At 41.8% G+C, this 20,077-nt stretch overlaps 1 protein-coding gene across 4 annotated transcripts in view; it reads right to left on the bottom strand.

Annotated features, from left to right (window-relative positions):
* The window catches only part of piezo1 (piezo type mechanosensitive ion channel component 1 (Er blood group)), an 86,207-nt gene that overhangs the window by 36,220 nt on the left and 29,910 nt on the right, over window positions 1–20,077 (bottom strand). For all 4 annotated transcript variants that reach the window (XM_080449309.1, XM_080449312.1, XM_080449311.1 and 1 more), the window contains exons 3-10: window positions 12,449–12,614; window positions 11,535–11,676; window positions 7,597–7,846; window positions 5,229–5,442; window positions 3,921–4,092; window positions 2,933–3,034; window positions 2,515–2,596; window positions 99–208 (exon numbers count right to left, since the gene is read on the bottom strand). In XM_080449309.1, coding sequence (XP_080305435.1) covers window positions 99–208; window positions 2,515–2,596; window positions 2,933–3,034; window positions 3,921–4,092; window positions 5,229–5,442; window positions 7,597–7,846; window positions 11,535–11,676; window positions 12,449–12,614 — 1,238 coding nt within the window. The remainder of the gene's footprint in view (window positions 1–98; window positions 209–2,514; window positions 2,597–2,932; window positions 3,035–3,920; window positions 4,093–5,228; window positions 5,443–7,596; window positions 7,847–11,534; window positions 11,677–12,448; window positions 12,615–20,077) is intronic.

Genomic DNA, 20,077 nt, shown 5'->3' with positions numbered 1-20,077 from the left:
CTTGCTCAGTACAAGACAGAAAGAGACATGAACACAGACTGACAGATACTGTATAACAGTTATTTAGTTTTTTATTAATATATATCAGTTGTTCGTACCATCATGGCGATAAGAGCGCAGACATAGCTCTGCTGCATGACCACTCTGCCCAGAAGAAAGAATGGGTTTTCACTTGGATGGCCACTGGGGGCGCCACTGAGTCCTGCAGCTGAACAACAAGATATATAGTAACCGACACACTCGCCCCCATTTTTTTGCGGACCGCTCGCCCCGAGCGGTTCTTGTATTCGTTTTACTGCGGATAAGGTTAGGAGTCGGATTTGACCCGGGGCGAGCGTGTTTTGGGGCAAGCTTTCTTGTATTCAGATATAGGCCTACAGTATATATGTTACAGGGTGTTTGGAGAACCAGGGTGATTGAAGAAGGCGCTCGTTTTTACCACCCACCCAGCAATTCTGTAGAAGCAACACTAGAGGGAGCCACAAGCCAGGCTTGTGCACAAACATATATGGCCGTGACCACACACACACAGTCACACACACACACAAGCGCACACACACGCGCACACGCGCTCATGCTTTTTTTGGTTTATTGAAAGCAGGACTGTTAAGATACTTTTATTGTGTTCTGGCTTTTGTTTTACTTTCTCCCTGACACACACACACACACACACACACACACACACAGTGATCCATGAAAATAACTATTCTGTCCCTATCGGTTTACAACTCGAACGGCGCTGTGTCGACTAGCAGAGCATCGGCCGGTCAGCGCGGGCAATCGCGCCTGGAGGCGCGAGGGAGCGCCTCCTTGGCCTCAAGCTCTGCTGAGTCGGCACGCCTCCGTCATGGACAAGCGTGTGCGTGTGAACCCGTGTTCAGCGTTCCCCTAGCGTAGCTTCCTGGTTGCTATGTGGGGGGGAACAACAAAAGACAGGTCCGCGTCGGCGCTTCAAAGCCCCGCCTCTCCTTCTCCTCCTCGGAGGAGGAGGAGAAGGAGGACGGTTTATTACGCGAGGCTCGCGAGGAGGAGGAGGAGGAGGAGGCTCCTCCTCCTCCTCGCGAGCCTCGCGTAATAAACCCCCGCCTCGCAGCGCCGCGTCCTCCTTCTCCTCCTCCTCCTCCTCGCGAGCCTCGCTAATAAACCCTGTCTCGAAAAGCCCCGCCTCGCCCCGAAGCCCTGTGCCTAAAAACGAGCGCTCTGTCTTCAATCACCCTGGTTCTCCATTCACCCTGTGACATATATATAGATATGCATATGATAAATGTAGGAGAACATGAAATGTCTATTTCCCAACAGTGTCACAGTTAACAAGGCAGGTAGACTCAAGGTATCCTGAGATTTGACTAATCACAGGACAAGGCACAGCTTGAGTGGGCAGGGACCAGATTTAGCTGGGAAACAAGAGGATTGGGTAACAAGATGACTATGGGGCGTGACAGGAAAAACACAGGGCAGGGCTGACAAGGCAGGTGAGTAGGGAAAGAACACAGGCTACGAGAGTACACAGACAAACACATGCAAAAACTCTATAAATACTAACATGTCCCAAACACAAAACTATTCCATAATCAAACTGAAATCACTCCCATATAATCAAACAAAATTAACAGAAATCAAACAGAGTGTGACAATTATAAAGTTCAAAGCAAGGCCAGGAGTGTGTGGTGTGAGTGGCCAGAGTAGAGGAACAGAGAGGGATAGATTAAGATAATACATTTTAGTTGACAGGGAGACAGAGAGACAGACCATGACAGACTAGTAAATATCTACATTACCCAACAGACCGACTCAATATTACACATGAAATGACAAATATTAGTTTTTTATTGCTCATTTTAATGTAACTCATCGATCAGTCCTAATGTGCACCCAACTGTTCAGCTACTTGTACTACTACTGTGAGGATTTCTTTATCCCCTTCATTTAGCACTCTCTGAAGTGATGATTCTATCCCTCATGAATAATGGTCACTTTGCAGTAAATAAAAGTATCTAACTTCTTGTTAAACAGGTCTATCTTGTTCCAAATCATGTTTAAATAAAAAAATCCAAAGTATTCGTATGGAGTAATCTGGTCGTGTCGGCGATGCGCTTTTGAAACAGATGATGAGTAGATAACCTATTCCATCCACTATGGCTTACAAACTCTTATGGCTGGTCGACGCACAAGGCCATTTGCTGCTTGGCGCAGGCGTCAAGTTCTGGAAAAGGCATGCCATGCATGTAAAATCATTCGCTATTCATTTGGGAGTGAAACTAAATTCTGTCTGATCCAATCTAGCACTAACTGCCTCAGAGCATTCTGATGGACTGACCTTTGGGTGTCAGCATGTGTCAGTGTGCTTATATTCTTTTTTTATCCACATTACCCAGACTGCTGAGAAATGTCTACATTTCCCCTGACACACACACACACCACAACACATCTCTATTGATGTGAGAGAGAGAGAGAGAGAGAGAATATGGCGCAACCAGAAATATAGATGCACACATTTTTGTGAGGCAGTCTTACCTGGATCTGGTTGGCAAGCTCCATCCATTACTCCACCATCTCCTGTGGTACTGTCTGACTCTCCTAGAGACAAGAGCATGTGCTGAAACACACACACACACACACACACACACACACACACACACACACACACACACACACACACACACACACACACACACACACACACACACACACACACACACACACACACACACACACACACACACACACACACACACACACGCTTTTAGCACATATTCTTTCTAAATAAACAAAATTATTAACAGTCTGTATGCATGCATACTGTATCTTCATGCTTACTGTATCTGCATGATTACTGTGTGTGTGTGTGTGTGTGTGTGTGTGTGTGTGTGTGTGTGTGTGTGTGTGTGTGTGTGTGTGTGTGTGTGTGTGTGTGTGTGTGTGTGTGTTGTACCTCTGTGTCATCCTCACTGCTGTGTCTCTGTTTCCATTGCCTTAGTTCCACTTCTTCCCCTTCTAGCTCCGCACTTTTTTTCTCCTGCTGCTTCTCGTCAATCTGTCAGGACAACATTCACTTCCATCAACTGAGCTCATCCAGCATTTCAGAAAATGTATTTCATAATTCACTGGGTTGGCATGGAACTAGGGACATTAAAAACATAGACAATATCAGTAATTAATTAACAAAATCAGGTAGGTACCTGCCGGTACAGTAGCTGACCTGTCAACCTCATAATCGCTGGAGACCTGTATTGCAAGTATTTCCCCTTCTCTGCCCTCAGTTTCCTGGCTGTCTACACTGTCCTGTCTAAATAAAGTGAAAACTGCCAAAAAATAAATAGTGTGTCTCAACCACTGGGACAACTGCAGGGGGCTGCCAGACAAACAAACAAACACCAGCAGTCAAATAGCAGCAAGTTAAGAACATTCTGGTCACTGTTAGTCACACATTGCTTGCATGCTGTACAATAAGGTAGACAAGTTAGTTTCAGGGCCCCAAAGAAACGCCCAGGCTGATTCACAACCAAAGTGTTTCGAAAATGAGAATGATGAGAAAAAGTTTTTTGTTCCAACGACACGGATGTCCAGCCACCAATGATTATATTTGGACCAAGTTGATTACACTGACGATCTATGGCAACATCTGCTGGGATTCCTTCAGAATCACAAAACAAGGGAGGGACCCCACTTCCAGGGCAGACAGGTGTGCGGTTCATATACAGTAGTAATTTTGATGATTGGCTTTGACCCTGTAGTTGGAGGGGTACCTAAAGCTTGTGTTAATACTATTTGCCTTTCTTTTTTTTTGCAAAATTCATTGAAGTAAAAAACAACAAAATAACATGTACATCACGTCAAGTGACATTTAGTTTTATAGGTGTTTAAGTCTAAGTGATGATAAAAGACTAGCTTCCTGGTATCTGGTGTCTAGCAATACAAACCTTGTCAGGTGTTCCCTTACTGCCTGTCTTCAGCACGGTTGCTATGGTAATGTAGAGAAGGAGAAGTATCCCGGGGTTGACATAGGCCGGCCAATCATGTTGAGTGTTAAGGATAAGGTCATGAGGGGCAGTACAGTTCCCTGGTTTGATTATGTCTTTTAGACCAAAAAGTCTAGACAAAGAGAAACAGACATAAGAAAGAGACAAACAATGAGGGAGACAGTATGGCAGCGAATTTAGACTGAGAGACAGACAGTGGCATACAATTAAAATCCTCTTGACTTGGCTTTTAATCTGTATTATTTAATAATACAAATGAAAAAACTGATTGAAACTAAAATACATCTGTAAAAGCAATGTAATTCATGCAAGAAAAACATTACAGTTGCTTTATTATTAGGCTACAGTCAGAAAATACTTTCAAATGTTAAAAGTGTTGCAAAATGGTACATTTCAAGTATTGAAAGGGTTGTGTGACTAAGTATCCTTTAAGGGCACGGTCACAACAAACTATGGCTGCCGGCTGATAAACTCATGTTGTGGGCAGCCGACTGTTTTTTGGAGCCAGCGCATTCTAAAAAACGGAGTAGCTTGCAGCGCATTCTGTCCCAATAACCAGTGACGCACCTGTCACTCACTTTCAGGACCCTCCCCGTAGCCACCTTCGACTCCCACGATTGGACAGAGGGGGAAAAGCAGCATCTATCTGCTTCAAATAGACAAAGCGTATAGAGCGCATAAACGCAAGGTGTGCATGGGTGGGTGAAGTTGCGCAAGACCATCAAACCACGCCATTCCCATTGAAAAGCATTGGCAGATTCCGCCCCATAGGTAGAATCAAAGTGGCCGTGCCCTAGAGCTGCAATCCATAAGATTTATGTCCTACCCAGGAGCCAAACCTATGTGCCTGGCGCAAGTTTTTCTACTGCTGTGCTAAGATGGAAAGCGCATTTGTGCAGGGGAGATACTACACTTTGAGCTCCATGCAATACCTCTTGTCAACCAGTAATGGTCCTACCCCGACCACAGGATCTACATTTTTCAACAGAAGAGCAAGAAAACCCCCTCCATCCACCGTGTTGTATTAGTTATATTGTATTATCATACTCTACCATACTTATTGGTTAAAATAATGATTTATTTACACACAAAAAAATAGTTAAGGATTTTTCAGCTTTAAAATCTGTGTGTGTGTGTGTGTGTGTGTGTGTGTGTGTGTGTGTGTGTGTGTGTGTGTGTGTGTGTGTGTGTGTGTCTGTGCGCGCCTGCGTGCGTGCGTGCGCTTGTGTGAGTGCTTGTGAGTCTGACCTGGCCCACAGACTGTGTGGTGGGAACAGGGCCTGTGCTAGCAGACACTGGTAGAGATACAGACAGGTCATGTGGCCAGCGGTGAAGAAAGCCACCATCACACACAGTGCATTGAAGCCCAAAAGGCTGATGGGAAGGTGACACGCCCACCATGTGCACACGCCAATGAAAAGCAGGAAGTATATGGCTGAGAAGGCTGAGGGCAGCGTGATGCCTGAGGAGGGACAGACAGACAGACAGACAGACAGACAGGTGCTTTTAGATTAAACATTCTGTGCAGACCATAGACCTTTGGGTCACAGGTATCTTACATTTGTTTACATTTTGTCCTTAATATGCTACCAAACTTACCTGACTAATTCAATCAATACGTCAGTCTCAGCTGAATCTTAGCTAATCATGCTAAACAAAACTGTTTTAAGTCACATGAATTTTCACACCAATTAATCTTTTCTCCAATTACTATTTTGATGTAGATTTTTCAAATCAATCCACGCTTTAAAGGCAATAAAATGCAACAATGTTATGTTGTAATGAAATTGTGTGTGTTGGATACGGTAGTCCCTGCAAGTTGATTTTCATAATGTACTGAAATGAATGGTCCTCGAAAATCACAGCAGGCCTATGCTTTGGAAAGTGGTTGGCAGTAATGCCAAGTATATGGTGAGTCATAGTCAATGAGCTAAAAATGCAAGATCACCAGTATGGTCCTTTAACCAATAAAGCCCTGATGTTCCTATTTTGGAAATGGTGAAAATATAGGTGCCGCCCTAGTGTAGCGGTTAGAGCAGAAGGTCATGGGTTCGAACCCTACTCGGTACACGTTCGCAACAGGTCCCTAACGCCAAATCAAATGGGTTCAAATGTGAGCCAAGTCTCCTGCAGGAGTTGCGTCTGAAGCCTGTCCTGGATGGGAGTCTCCAAACGTAAAAACGGATGATGACAGGTAAAAATATTCAAAAGATTTCACAAAAAAGTTAAAGCGTTTTAAAAAATTGCACATCTACAACCTCACAATGCAGCGACGTGTGTGAGCCTGTAGATCGGCTATTTTTGAATCAGCTAAAGTATAAAAGAGATAAGAATGAATTAACTTCTAGTAACAGTCACAATGTCACATACAACTGCATAGTTCTTATTTAACTAAATGGGAACATGTACATGCCCTGGGGAGAGCTTGATCTATTCTATTCTCTACAAACTTCCATGTGGATAATAAAACATATTCCAGCAGGAGCTGTGTCAAAGTGGGAGGAGGTACTGAACCAGATGTCCTGGGTTTGACTCACATTCATTACAGGTCAACCCCCGTCTACACCCTCTCCTTCCTCTTTTACTCCACCTCCACTGTGTTGTCTGATGAACCAGCCTGATCTCCAGAGATCTCCGTAACATTGCACGGAACAGTGCACTTCATTCCGTGGATAGTCGCCTAGAAACCCCGAAATTGCGTGCATATGTACGGCGAGTCCCACGGTGGGCGTAACCAGTCGCAAGCAGTCCCCACAACAAAATTTACGATTCTGTGCCTATCGGTACATAACTCAAACGGCGCTGAGTAGGCACAGGCGAACGTCACACCGTTCAGGACGGCAACTCGGTCGCCTTAGCTCCCTCGGTGGTCCTTCACGGGGTGACAGTTCGCCTGTGACTGCGCGCCTCCGTCATGGTTTAGTCACAATGGGGGAGATGCGAGGCGGCTATGCACGGAATTTCGGGTTTTTCCGTGTCTATTCACGGAATTTCAAAAACTTCAAAAACGTTCAAAGAGAACGTTTCCTCTGGAGATCGGGTTGGATGAACCACAAATGCTTTAAAGCTGCAATCCATTTCATGTCATAGCTAGGATTCGAACCCAGGTGTAATGTAATGCCCTGTAGAGGCCAGCTACATGCAACACCTCTTGTCAACCAGTAGTGGTCCTACCCGACCACAGGATACTGTATACATTTCTCAATAGAAGAGCAGGTAGACCAACTACAACCACTGCAGTTGTGTTAGTTATATTGTATTAACGATACAGATGTGTCAACATAACATATTTTTCACTATAACAAGTTTGTGGATTGCAGCTTTAACAAATTATGCAAGAAAGTAAATCGTCTCTGTCGGGTGGAAACCTCATATGTCCAAAACTGTTACTTTTCAGGATTCAAGTAAAAAAATAGCAAAAGTAACAATCTACAAGCTCAAAAAGCGTTGCTTCGCGGAGTGTTTTGAGCTCGAATATCTGCTACTTTTAATAGTTTTGTGTGACTCTGTGGTATGATCAAGTCGGGTGTTATTTTACGAAAAAACTCAGAAAGTTAGAATATGGAGATAGGAGGTTTCTGCCCAACAGCAACAAAATGAAAAGAGAGTGTGTTACCAGCCAGAGCCAGCAGGCTAATGGCTACGATTCTGCCCAGGTCACGCAGGACTTTCCTGGCGGTGGCTCTCAGACGCTCCGCCAGCTGTTTAGCCTTGGTCGCAGTGGATACCTCGTCCTCAGGGTCACTGGGCGGTGATGTTCCCTCTTCATCTTCCTCGTCATCTTCTTCTACATCCTCCTCTTCCTCTTCCTCCTCCTCATCATCATTGTCATCATCCTCTTTTCTCTCTTCTGGCCCATCCTCTAGCTGGGGTGAGAGAGAAAGAGTTGGTTTTATTTATTTGAAATAGAAATAATAAATGTAAAAGGTTCACCACACACACACACAAAGGCTTGTGTACTTATTCAGTAATCCAATTTCACATTGCACGTGCACACACACAGCTGAGAAACATTAAACTCTCAGCTGCTTGCTCACCGCATCAAAGCTTGTGGTCCACGCACGCATGCACGCACACACACATAGCTGTGGTCATAGTGTTAACACAAGCTGTGGTTCTTATGTCAGAGTTGTTAACAGAAGGTGTTTGTGGGTGGATGAAGCAGCTACGTATTTGCTAAGGTAGATATCAGACAGACCTAACTGTGGTGTCTACTGTCTAGAGTTCAAATTTGTGTCATGACCCATGTTACACATGTTATCTCTCTACCCCCCCCTTTCCAGTCTCTCTATAGTATAGAGAGATAGTATAGAGTCTGTACTATACTATCTAACAATAGCAAAAATGTATCAACAAGGATGTTTAAAAAGAAATAGCTTATGGATATGTAAACATGGGTGGCCCTAATTTTATGTTTTCACCTCAAGGTTTTATAAGGTTTTAAAAAATATACATTCTGTTAAGAAGATTCAACATTAACGAAAGGTTGTTGCATTCTAAACATATTGTCACTTTTCTCTTTTTTATATGAATGTAAAGTTATAAGGAGTCAGTCTCTCTCTCTTGGGTCTATATTATCCCCATGTACAGTAAAGTATTTCTCACCCACCTCTTTCGTCATATGTTGAAGGTTCAGTAACTGTGCATAGTATGACTGACTGTCACTTTGTGATTTGGAATCTGACTAATGGCACATGTTTGACCATCTCTCTGCTTCAAAATGTGAAGAGAATGCACATGAAACTGTGATATTATACGTATACCTGCTGCTGGTTTTTATATGCTGGATATGTTTAGCAAAATAAGCATTTCTGTCTTCCGTAATAACATTTATCCATTGATATCTTTTAATCATGCACCTAATGTATATCAGACTTATATATTTGATTCGACTGTGTCTTCCTGAAATATTACTTGTTCCTTTCTTTTCTATTCTCTTTCCCAATTTTAACTCTTCCTCTAACTGCAAATGTTCAGAGCTTGCACAATTATTTTTACACCTTGCATTTTTACACCTTGCATGTATCATGTGATGTGACAATAAAGATCAGATCTCAAGTGAGCTTGAATGCTGACGTCAGCAAAGCAATAATAAGTAGGCTACTGTTTACTTCATGAGGTCAGTAAAACCCCCAAGACACCCTGCAGCCAGATGTCTGATTGTGCAAACAATACTTTACAGTGTAAAGTTTACACAGTAAAAGCCTCAGTGTTCATTTAAGTCTGACAGTGTAAAATGGACCCAAATGGACTGCAGAACTACGACTGGACAATTCAAGCTTTGTAGCCTCTCCCACCTCCTCTCTCCACCCCTTCCCTACTTTCTTTTCCCCTGTTCTTCTCCTTTTACCATAACGCAATGTACTGTTTGTTTGGGTGATTGCCTGGCAACAAGAACAGGAAGTAACTCCATAACTAGCAGAAGAGAACAAGGGAGAAGGAATGGGGGATTGGCAATAACAAAGGTACAAGGATGAAAATGGGAAGGTGGAGATGATGTCATGGCAATTACTGTAATTATGGAAGTTAACCACATTAACCCTTACATTCCAATTTTGGGCAAATGTTCAAGATTTTTTTCTACAGATTTTCAATTATTATTATAATACACTTTTTTTTTAAATGATAAAATAGCCGATCTATGTAGATCGGCTAGATCGCACAATGAAGTATATAGGGCTTAAGTGGTTAAAGGATATGCTCTTATAAGAAATATTGTGCGAAGAGAAGAGAAGAGAAGAGAAGAGAAGAGAAGAGAAGAGAAGAGAGTTGAGGGGAGGATAGTGTGAGCTCAGCAGGTAAGGAGTTGTAGTTGTGTGTCAGCAACTAAAACAGAAGCTTACAATGAGCTGACTGTCAGCCTGCCCGCCCCCCCCCCACACACACACACACACACACAATGTGGTTGATCTCACATGGTGTAGTTCCTAAACAGAAATACCCTTTTCACCATTTTCCCTTGGATCCTTTCCAGTTAGTAGAAGGAATAAGACATTGAACAATTTGTGCTCTCAATGTTCTGTTGTGCCTGTTGTTGGGCATTGCAACACACACACACACACACACACACACACACACACACACACACACACACACACACACACACACACACACACACACACACACACACACACACACACACACACACACACACACACACACACACACACACACACACACACACACACACACACACACCTGCCAACAACGTTTAGATGTCCAAGCTGTACCTTGCAATTCTGTAAATATAGCAATTATTTGGCTTTTCTTTTTTTTAAAGAATACAGTAAATGGTCAATGCTGATTACGTTTTCTGATCCTGAAGTCTATAATAGAAACCATGTGACATGATGACCAGCCGCCTCAGAATGAACTTGTGGCAATATTTCATTAAATATTTTGGATGGCCAGAGAACTGACACTGTGAAAACATTGTTATCTCCATGAGCCAGAAACAGAAATAGACTTTTTATAGGAATGGCCAAAGTACATAGATACAAGAGACACATACAGTACTATCCTCAAAACCCTTAAGAATATATCGCAGTATTCTTTCTTCTCCCCAGTGCCATGAATCGTCCTGTAGTGCTTGGTGAAAGCTTGTCTCAGCTTGTTTCAAACTGAGAAATAATAATAATAATTCGTTTTGATTCACTATAAATAACTACATGTAACATAGTATCATCAACACTTCCAAGTCTTTTATTCACATATTATTTCCTTTATGTTTATAATGTAAATGTATTGAGTGTACTCTGTAGTCTGTGTAGTGACTCTAACGTACCGAAATGCATTGAACCTTTTTCATCCACAGCACACACACATGGGGCGACCCGATAGGAGAGTGGTTGGGGAACGTACCAAGTGTGCTCTAATGCATGGTAGTGGGTCCCCGTTTCCATTTCCGGCTAGCCAAAGCATTTGCTGTATGTCACTCCCCTGCTATCTCCGTGTTTCCTGTCACTCTGCACTATATAAGTAGTAAGCTGCCTTGGGAACCAATGGTTCCCAAGCCATGTGGCCCATAGGTCAGGAGCATATCTCCTGTTTCTGTGGCGTGAGGCGGCGTGATGCACAAGTACACCCCCTGGACATGAGGCGAGCATGTCAAAGGGACTCCCAATCCGACCCTTGATGTTGAGTGCCAAGCAGGGAGGCACTGGGGACCATTTTTATCGTCTGTATGACTCCACCAGGGACTGAACCCTGACCTCCCAGTCTCAAGGCACACACTCTAACCACAAAGCCACTGAGCTGCTCCACTATATATCTATCAAATAAAGGCTCATAAAAGCCCAAGAAATGACTTAACCACTTAAACCAGAATAGTTAGTTGATCGTATTGCCATGGGCCCTACACTTAGTTGACTGTATTCCCATAGGCTACACTAAATATGTTTGCCCGAAAACGTGACGGGTTGTGAGCTTGTAGATCAGCTATTTCCGGTGAAAGTTCCCCCGAAATAGGGATGCTAGGGTTCAAGTGATTAAAACAACAACAACAATAACAACAACAACAACACACATGCATGTACTCTACATAGCCAGACTCACTGAAGTGATGTTCGCCATAGCCACCATCTCTCTGTTCTTGACTAGTCGGCTGCAGAGCACCATGGTTACCAAGGCAACGATACATACGCACACGTCAGGACATAAGAGACGCAACACACTCCATGGGTCATCCAGGGGAAGCCTGTAGGACACACACAGGACACACACACACACACACACACACACACACACACACACACACACACACACACACACACACACACACACACACACACACACACACACACACACACACACACACACACACACACACACACACACACACACATTAAATGGAAAATTAGTTCCATGTCCTGACAGTTGAAATGTTACTATGTTAACATCGCCCCTATTAAATAAATAAATGTATGATAAACTTCATCAAATGCATCAAAGTTGCATCTCATTTAACCACTCACTTTGGTAGAGCTACATGTCGCTTTGTGAGCTTAGATCTGCAATTTTCAAAAATCTTTCAAAGGTGTAGCCTAATAATAGTCCATGGGCCCAGCCAGGCCAGTATTTTCAAAAATTGGTACCACCCAAGGAGGCAAATTCTAGTTTGGCATTTTGAAAAAGTCTATGGGCCCTATTTTGCACGGCATATTATGCCTTATGACTAATCTTAGCTAAAATAGTGAAAAAAGCCGATCTACAGCGACACGTTGTGAGCTTGTCTTTAAAAAAGATTTTTATACATTTGAAAACTTGTGAAACAGGACATTCTGCATAATGAGTACTTTCCACTTTTGGTACTTTAAGTATATTTTGATACCAATACTTTTGTACTTTTACTCAAGTAAATTTTGAATTCCGGATCTTTACTTGTAACAGAGTATTTTCTACATTGCCGTATTGATACTTTCATTAGCGTAGTACTTTTTCCACCACTGATTAGAATGTACGATACATACCTGGACAGCCCTATATGTCTACTTAGTGTATCCCATTGTGAACAGTTGTGGCCCAGGGCCGTGTCCAGAGCAGGGTGGGTGAACAGGACGGTCTGGAAGCAGATGTGGCTCAGGACAAACAGTAAACTGGTGCAAAACACTGCAAGAATAAAACGACCTGTATGACCTGGAAAAGAGAGAGATGGGAGTAGGGGAGAGAAGCACTACATGTGACTCATGGAAGAAGAAGAAGTTATCTACTTTCATGAGCAGGACATTGGTTTTGGTTCCGCAACTATATTATCATCAAATCATTTTTTGCTAGAGGAACACCTTTCGAAATAGTTCTTGACATTTTGTGTAGACCACACCGAAAAAAAGTTTTTTCTCTATTGCAAAACACATTTTCATTCTATGAAAAATCCGATGACGGAAACACAACATACTAATGTAGAATTTGTCGTTCGACAAGTATAAATGAGCCTTTAGTCTATGACCCTGTCAGAACGTCTCATGATGAAACTCTTTGGTCCATATGGTGCTTTTTACACACTCAGGGTTACCAAGAGACACACAATCACATATGATGACACACAGATGCACGTACATGCAGGTGGACTAAAACACAGAAAGATACACTGCACATCCTGTAAGAATAGACCAGTCAGTGTATCTCAAAGTGGGGTCACTGAGGGGTTCAGGGGGGTCCCCAGCAAAACTGTTATTGTAACATCAAAATCTTAGCATCTATTTAACAACTTTAACCCTGTATACATCGGCTATTTGAAAATAGCTGATCTACAAGCTCACAACCTGTTGTCAGCTTGTAGCTCAGTAGATCAGTACTACAGTATTTTCAAAAACTATAGAGAAAATGTGAAACATTTGGAATATTTTAAAAACATTTTACACAAATCTTGTATGGGGGTCTCTGTCACAAAATATTTTCTGATGGGGGTCTGCGACCAAATAATTATATAAATTTGTCCGTCTTTGACATGAAAAGGTTTGAGAACCACTGGGATAGACCATATAAACACTCAACGCACATTAAAACCTGAACACACACATGCATTAGGGCATTAACGAATAGTGATTTATGGTATTCGAATTATTCGACCCAAAAGTATTCAAATAATCGGTTTGATTATAAAAAAATAAAAAAATAAAAAAAAGTTTTTTTTTTTTTTTTTCAATGGCATTGATGACTCGACTCAAGGAATGCAAGTTGACGTCACACCAGAGCTCACAGCTGCGTGTCTGCTCTAGAAAAGCCGCTTTTTAAAAAAAAATCTTAAAAAAAAAGAAAAATCTTTTTTGAATAATCGAATAGTGGTTTGATAGTCGAATAGTCGGTTTGATATTCGAATATTCGAATATTCGACTATTCTGTGAATGCCCTAACATGCATACACGCACGCACACACTATATAATACGATAAACCACATCATACGCTACATAGTCACACACAGACAAATAAAGGCACATTAATACACACACAGGTGCTTGCAGGAGGTCCTCGTAACCTCCGATCACACCAGCAGCTTCAAACACCAGACTCAGACAAGAGGGCTGTAACACAGCATGGCACTGCAGAAACCATTAGGCCTGCTTATTAGGCCTCTGTCTCCTTCCTTAACGCAACCATAATAGATTGTCCCCCTTTACATGTGGTATTAAGATGTGTCTACATATTCACATGTCTCTCTCACACACACACACACACACACACACACACACACACACACACACACACACACACACACACACACACACACACACACACACACACACACACACACACACACACACACACACACACACACACACACACACACACACACACACACACACACACACACACACACACACACACACACACACACACACAAAAGAAAAACTATGATATTGTTTAATTTTCCCTCTCATCAAGTTAATATCACAGCTATCAGGTGGACTCTCCAAGACATGTTTACCTTTCCATGGTAGCAAACGGAAAGAGTGGAAGAGAAGGGGATCTACTGTACAGAGCTGACTACTATATTCATGCCCACCTACACTGGAATACATACACAGTGTTTGTGTATGTTTCTTTGATAACATTATTGCATCTGATCAATGTCTATTTTCCAAAGCACTTTGTAACGGTCATTTAGAAAATTGTAAACTTATTATTGTAATATGTAATTAATTACTTCTGTAGTGTCATACACTAATGCTTGTGGTCCCAGTCTCAAGGGTGTCCTCTTTTGACTCTAAGCGGTAGCTATTGTCACTCAGTCACTCCCCCACTAAATACATAAATAAAGTAGTTAACCATGTATGCTAACAATCTCTGCTCTGTATTGTGACCTAAACACTTCACTGTCTTTCATTATGGCACAAAGTGACGCGCTGTGAGCTTGTATATCTGCCATTTTTGCATAGCCAACATTTAAATGGAGAAAATGATTGTGATGCTATATTACTTTTCCTGGGGACCCCCTGGAAACCCCCCAAGGACTCCTGGGGGTCCCCGGACCACACTTTGAGAACCACTGGGCTAATGGAATCCAATTGATGAGGAAGAACTATAATCAGGGTACCTTAGAGGCACATTAAAGGACAAAGGGGCAACAATCCATGGTGAATACATAATAGAACCATAATATACATTGAATCCACATTTTAACACTGCTTGAAGCATATGTTAATTTAGTGAAAATTGTGATGAAGTAAAGTGGTTCTGTAATACCACAAGGAGGCATTGATGCTGGATAATTCATACATTAAATTAAACTACTTCAGTGAAATCTGACACACTTGAAGTTGTGCGTAAGCACTTGGCAGAGACCTCACCTACCCTATAAAAACATGAGAATACAGATAAGACATGTGTAGTATACTAATGTTCAGTTTTATTTCTCTTTGAAGAGTACACAGTCCTCTCCTCATTGGTATTTCAGACATTTTAACCAGGACTCTTATATAATGTGTATATGTGAACAGAATGTATGCTTCAACCAGTTCATAATGACTCTAAACAGCTGGATCTGTCTACATGGACCATATGCCAGTTTGACAGAAGTGTGAAGGATGGTGCAGATAAACAGGGCTTATGAGGAACATTCAGACCCACACATGAACCCAGGATTCACACCAGATTAAATGACGAAAGATGGATTTCAGTCAGGGTTGGAGGGCCTGGGTTCATGTTGCAGGGCGTCCCTGAGTTCTTGGCCATACTGTATGCTCCTGAGGATCCAACGCCAAAATCCAATGTACTGTGGTACCTTGCAACAGCACTTTGCAGTATCTTGTGTGTTTTGCAGTGCATTCCAGTATTTTGTGGTACTTCGACGGGTCTTGGTTTGATGTATTTTGGTCTACTTTGTGCTACTTTACTGCTCCCTTAGCAGTGCTTTGTGGTACTTTGAGGTGCTACATGTGAATTTTTATTTGCACTGAATCTAAACTACCAGAAAATGTGTCTGTATTTTGCTCTAATACTGCATGTGGATTGCCCTGAGGGCCATCATAAAGAAGTTATTGGGGTTCAAGAGGACCCACAATATAGATGTCATAGTCAGTAAATGTTTTAAGGGGCCTGAAATTCCTGGCAACAGCCCTGTCATCATAAATGTTGATATATGGTGTTCTAGGAGACCCACACATACACACAGCTGGTCTAGGATCAAAGCCCACCCCTCTTGTGTGTCCCCTTTAAACTTTAAACTCACTCTCAGCTTTCTATAGGGCTATGTCAGTAAAGGGAAATCAAAATGTCAAATGTATCCTCCATTTTCATGTAATCTCTCTTGGGGTAAGTGCTGCTGGCTGGAAGTGATGATGAAACAATCTGAATTAAAAATAAATAGTGCAGACCTCCGGATCCGCCAATAGGTCAATCATTTATGTATCATTTTACAGATTTCATATTTCAAAACTTTTCAAATGTTTTTGAAAATAGCCGATCTACAAACAATGTCTTTTTTTATTTTTTTTTAATAGGGCTTCAATGGTTAACAGAGTAAAGCTAAAAGTTATCCTTTGTTGAAGTTGAAAATGCTGGCCAGAGAAAAAAGCACATGTGTTAATGTTGATTTCAAAGTGCCAGTGATTAATAGCCAGTACAGCCAATAAAAATGTTGCCGCTGCGCTGGGATCCAGAGAAACAACAAAATGAAAATTCACTACATGTTCAAGTCGAGGAGACACAGCAGTCGCTGGGCATGAAGGACCTCCCCAGATACCCTAATGACTTGACTACCCGACGACTTTGAAATTCGTACAGTGCCATAACCACACTAAACCCATGCCTAAAATTAACAATTAACATTAATGAATGGTCAAGGGATTAGGTCCCTGTGAGGCCTTTTTTCCTTGTGTTTATTGATGTGGATGCATGTACAGTGTGGTTTAGCACATACTTGTAGTCATATGAAGTAGGATACTTGTTTACCAACATCAAAATACCAATCGAGCTCATGACAAAAACAGTACAATGTGTAATAAATTGCTACTACATAGTGATATTCTCTGTTAATTTAACTCTAGACCCAAAACGGGTCCAGAGATCCATTTGGATCAGTTAAATTGCTTTTCTGTGCTCACTACAACTCCAATATCAGACCAGCTGTTTTTACATCTTTCAGTCTGGCCGTCATCCAGCTGTCCTCTGACGCTGGTTGTTTCATATGAACAGGTAGCTGGTTGTGTCATCACACAGTGATGCATACTAACAGGTAGCGGCACATTCTTACAAAACTGATGTAAGAAAGTCCTTCGTTATGGAAGGTTTTCTTAACCACTTAAATGCTATACTTTGTTGTACGTTAAATAGTACAAGCTCACAACAGACCCAGACACAATGTAAGCTTGTAGATCTGCTACTTTAGCAGAATGTATGCCAATTGTCCCCTAATGTTTGCCTATTTTTGCCAAATGTACGCCTATTATGACATGCGCAGTATGTAATAGAGATACCGACATTGAGAACCAATAACCGACTTAATCTTGCTCATTCATGCAAGTTAATCAAATGATCGTTATATATAGTTTTTCATTTCTCAACAAATCTGTAAGAAATTCGAATATATTTGTTGTAATCGACTAAATCGATTAGTCTGTAACCACTCAACCCTGTATTATACATTGTACAATGGACATGGTGGTGTCCAAAAACAGTGAAAATAGACGATCTACAGGCTGCAGGCTCTCTTTCAGCGAGGAACAATATAAGGAAACAAATGAGAAATTAATATTCTTTATTCATTCTCTCTTCTTGACACACGAGGACGCAACCTGCTCATGTCACATACATATGACATCATATGGGACAGCATTAGTTACCATGGTGATATAAACACAATGGGTGAAAACAGTGGCTAATAGCTGGCAAACAGGGTGTTCTGTTGACGTTATCAGGAGGCCGTGGGTGTGTGTGTACGATATCAAAAATGTGTTTATAAACTCCTAAACTCTTAAAACCGGCTTGCATAATCAAAAAGAGCAAGTATGTACATCATGGCAAGGTAACCCCAAAATCCCAGTAGCCCTACAATTTAACAAAATGGGACACACCGTCGCATCACTTAGGTACATAGGAATAGAACGGGTACAGCTACAGAGGTGGAGATATCCATAACCGTCTCCACAGAAGGGAGGCCTATTGGATCTATTCCCTCCGCACACTGCAGCCCGATGGGCTAAATGAGGACTATGACAAGCGTTTCTGTAAACCCTCTGAAACACAGAGAAGGTTCTTTTTATGTCTGGACTCAAATAGCTGGACTGTGCTTTTCTTCATGTTTTTCTTCATGTTACGTTTACAGATTTTTAACCAGACTGTCATATGAATTCAATGAATATTATGGTTCTATTATGTATTCACCATGGATTGTTGCCCCTTTGTCCTTTAACGTGCCTCTAGTCTAAGGTACCTTGACTATAGTTCTTCCTCACCTTTATTACTGAATGTACTCTTTGTGCCCCTAGAGCAGATATGCCTCAAGCACTGTACTCTAAAAGTTTTTAAAGAATGGTGGCTATTATTATTATTATTTATTATTATTATGGAGGGTGATGACTAGGAAAAACGGACTGTACATGTCACTGTGTGTTTATGTTTTTGTTTTTGTCTCTGTCCTGTACTGTATGGTATTTTGTATGCTGCTGGTCTGTGTGTCCAAGACAAATGTCTCCCATGGGAGACAAAAATAAAGTAACCTTGAACCTTGAACCTTAAAAAATTCTAAAGAATTTTGTCACTTGCTGTCACCTGATGAAGGACAACTGTGGCCGAAACGTTGTGTACCCTGGAATGTCAGCGTTTTAAATAAACAAAACACTGAGGAGAAAAGCTGTTGTGCAGACTTCTATTCTTTCGTCATGTTGTGTCCAGCACCAGCAAGGAACTGGATGTGCACAACCCACTTGTTTTGAACAAGGCAACTACACTACCAAAGTGTCATTGCGCTTTAGGGTATGTTAAATATTAGTACTGATATTTCACTTTTCTATCATCAGCAAGACAAAGGAAGGGGATGTGTGAAAATAGAAAGCAAAGCAGGAGTCAAATTAAGTGTCTAATAAACTAATGATTCTACATCCTGTCGTGATGTTTGATTACTTTATCGACAGGAAGCACTAGTAGCCAACAGCCCTGGGTAGCATGACAGACATACACGTTGGACAAACAAACTGTGTGTGTGTGTGTGTGTGTGTGTGTGTGTGTGTGTGTGTGTGTGTGTGTGTGTGTGTGTGTGTGTGTGTGTGTGTGTGTGTGTGTGTGTGCACGTGCGCGCGCGTGTGTGTGTGTGTGTGTGTGTGTGCTGTGTGTGTGTGTTTCTTGATAAGTAACATTTCTATTTTTCATTGTGGTGCCACAAAGGTAAAAGCGGACTGTGTGTGTCTGTCTGTATGTACACAGCTGTGACAGGCTGCGAGTACGATATGACTGATACGACTTATGGTGACCCGCGCCCGACCCGTTCACTTCTATTTTTACAACAAGCAATTAGGAACTCAGCGTTAACTAGGGATTTTCTAAACGGACAGCACAGCAGCAAGTTAGTCACTCTATTTTTCAGTTCACTGTACTTGTGTAAGGTGTGTGTGTATGACAAAGTTGTGCGTTTTACAATTTACAATTTAGGCATTTAGCAGACGTTCTTATCCAGAGTGACTTACACTAAGCAAGGTAAACACATACATCAAACGCAGAGAGACAGTGTAGTGCCTCAATAAACTATAGGATCATAGGTAAACTAAGAACATAGCATCAGGCTAAACAATTTACGAACAAAATAATAGTCTGTACATTGAAATGATAGGACACCAGGTAAACAATGAACCTAGCATCTGTTTAAATAACATGCTATCTAAATTACATTTTAACATTGCGGTCAAGAAAAACAAGTCTAAGTAACAGAGACATGAGAGCAAATGACCAAGGTATGTCTGCATGGTCGTCATATCTAGGTCATTCGCTAGCATCAATCGAGCAAAAGGTGGCAGGAAGGGGTACGGGAGAGTGAAGTGCAATGGGCTGAGGTGGAGTCTGAAGGGGTGAGTCTTCAGATTAATTATTTGGGAGTGAGTCTGCAGTTCTAACTGCAATGGGGAGTTTGTTCCACAGTTTGGGAGCCACTAGGGAGAAGAGTCTGGGA

The sequence above is a fragment of the Gymnoscopelus braueri genome (assembly GCF_963280865.1).
Source record: "Gymnoscopelus braueri genome assembly, chromosome: 14".
NCBI lineage: Eukaryota > Metazoa > Chordata > Actinopteri > Myctophiformes > Myctophidae > Gymnoscopelus > Gymnoscopelus braueri.
Note: the sequence above shows the minus strand (reverse complement) of the source record. Positions and strands in the feature narration are given on the sequence as shown.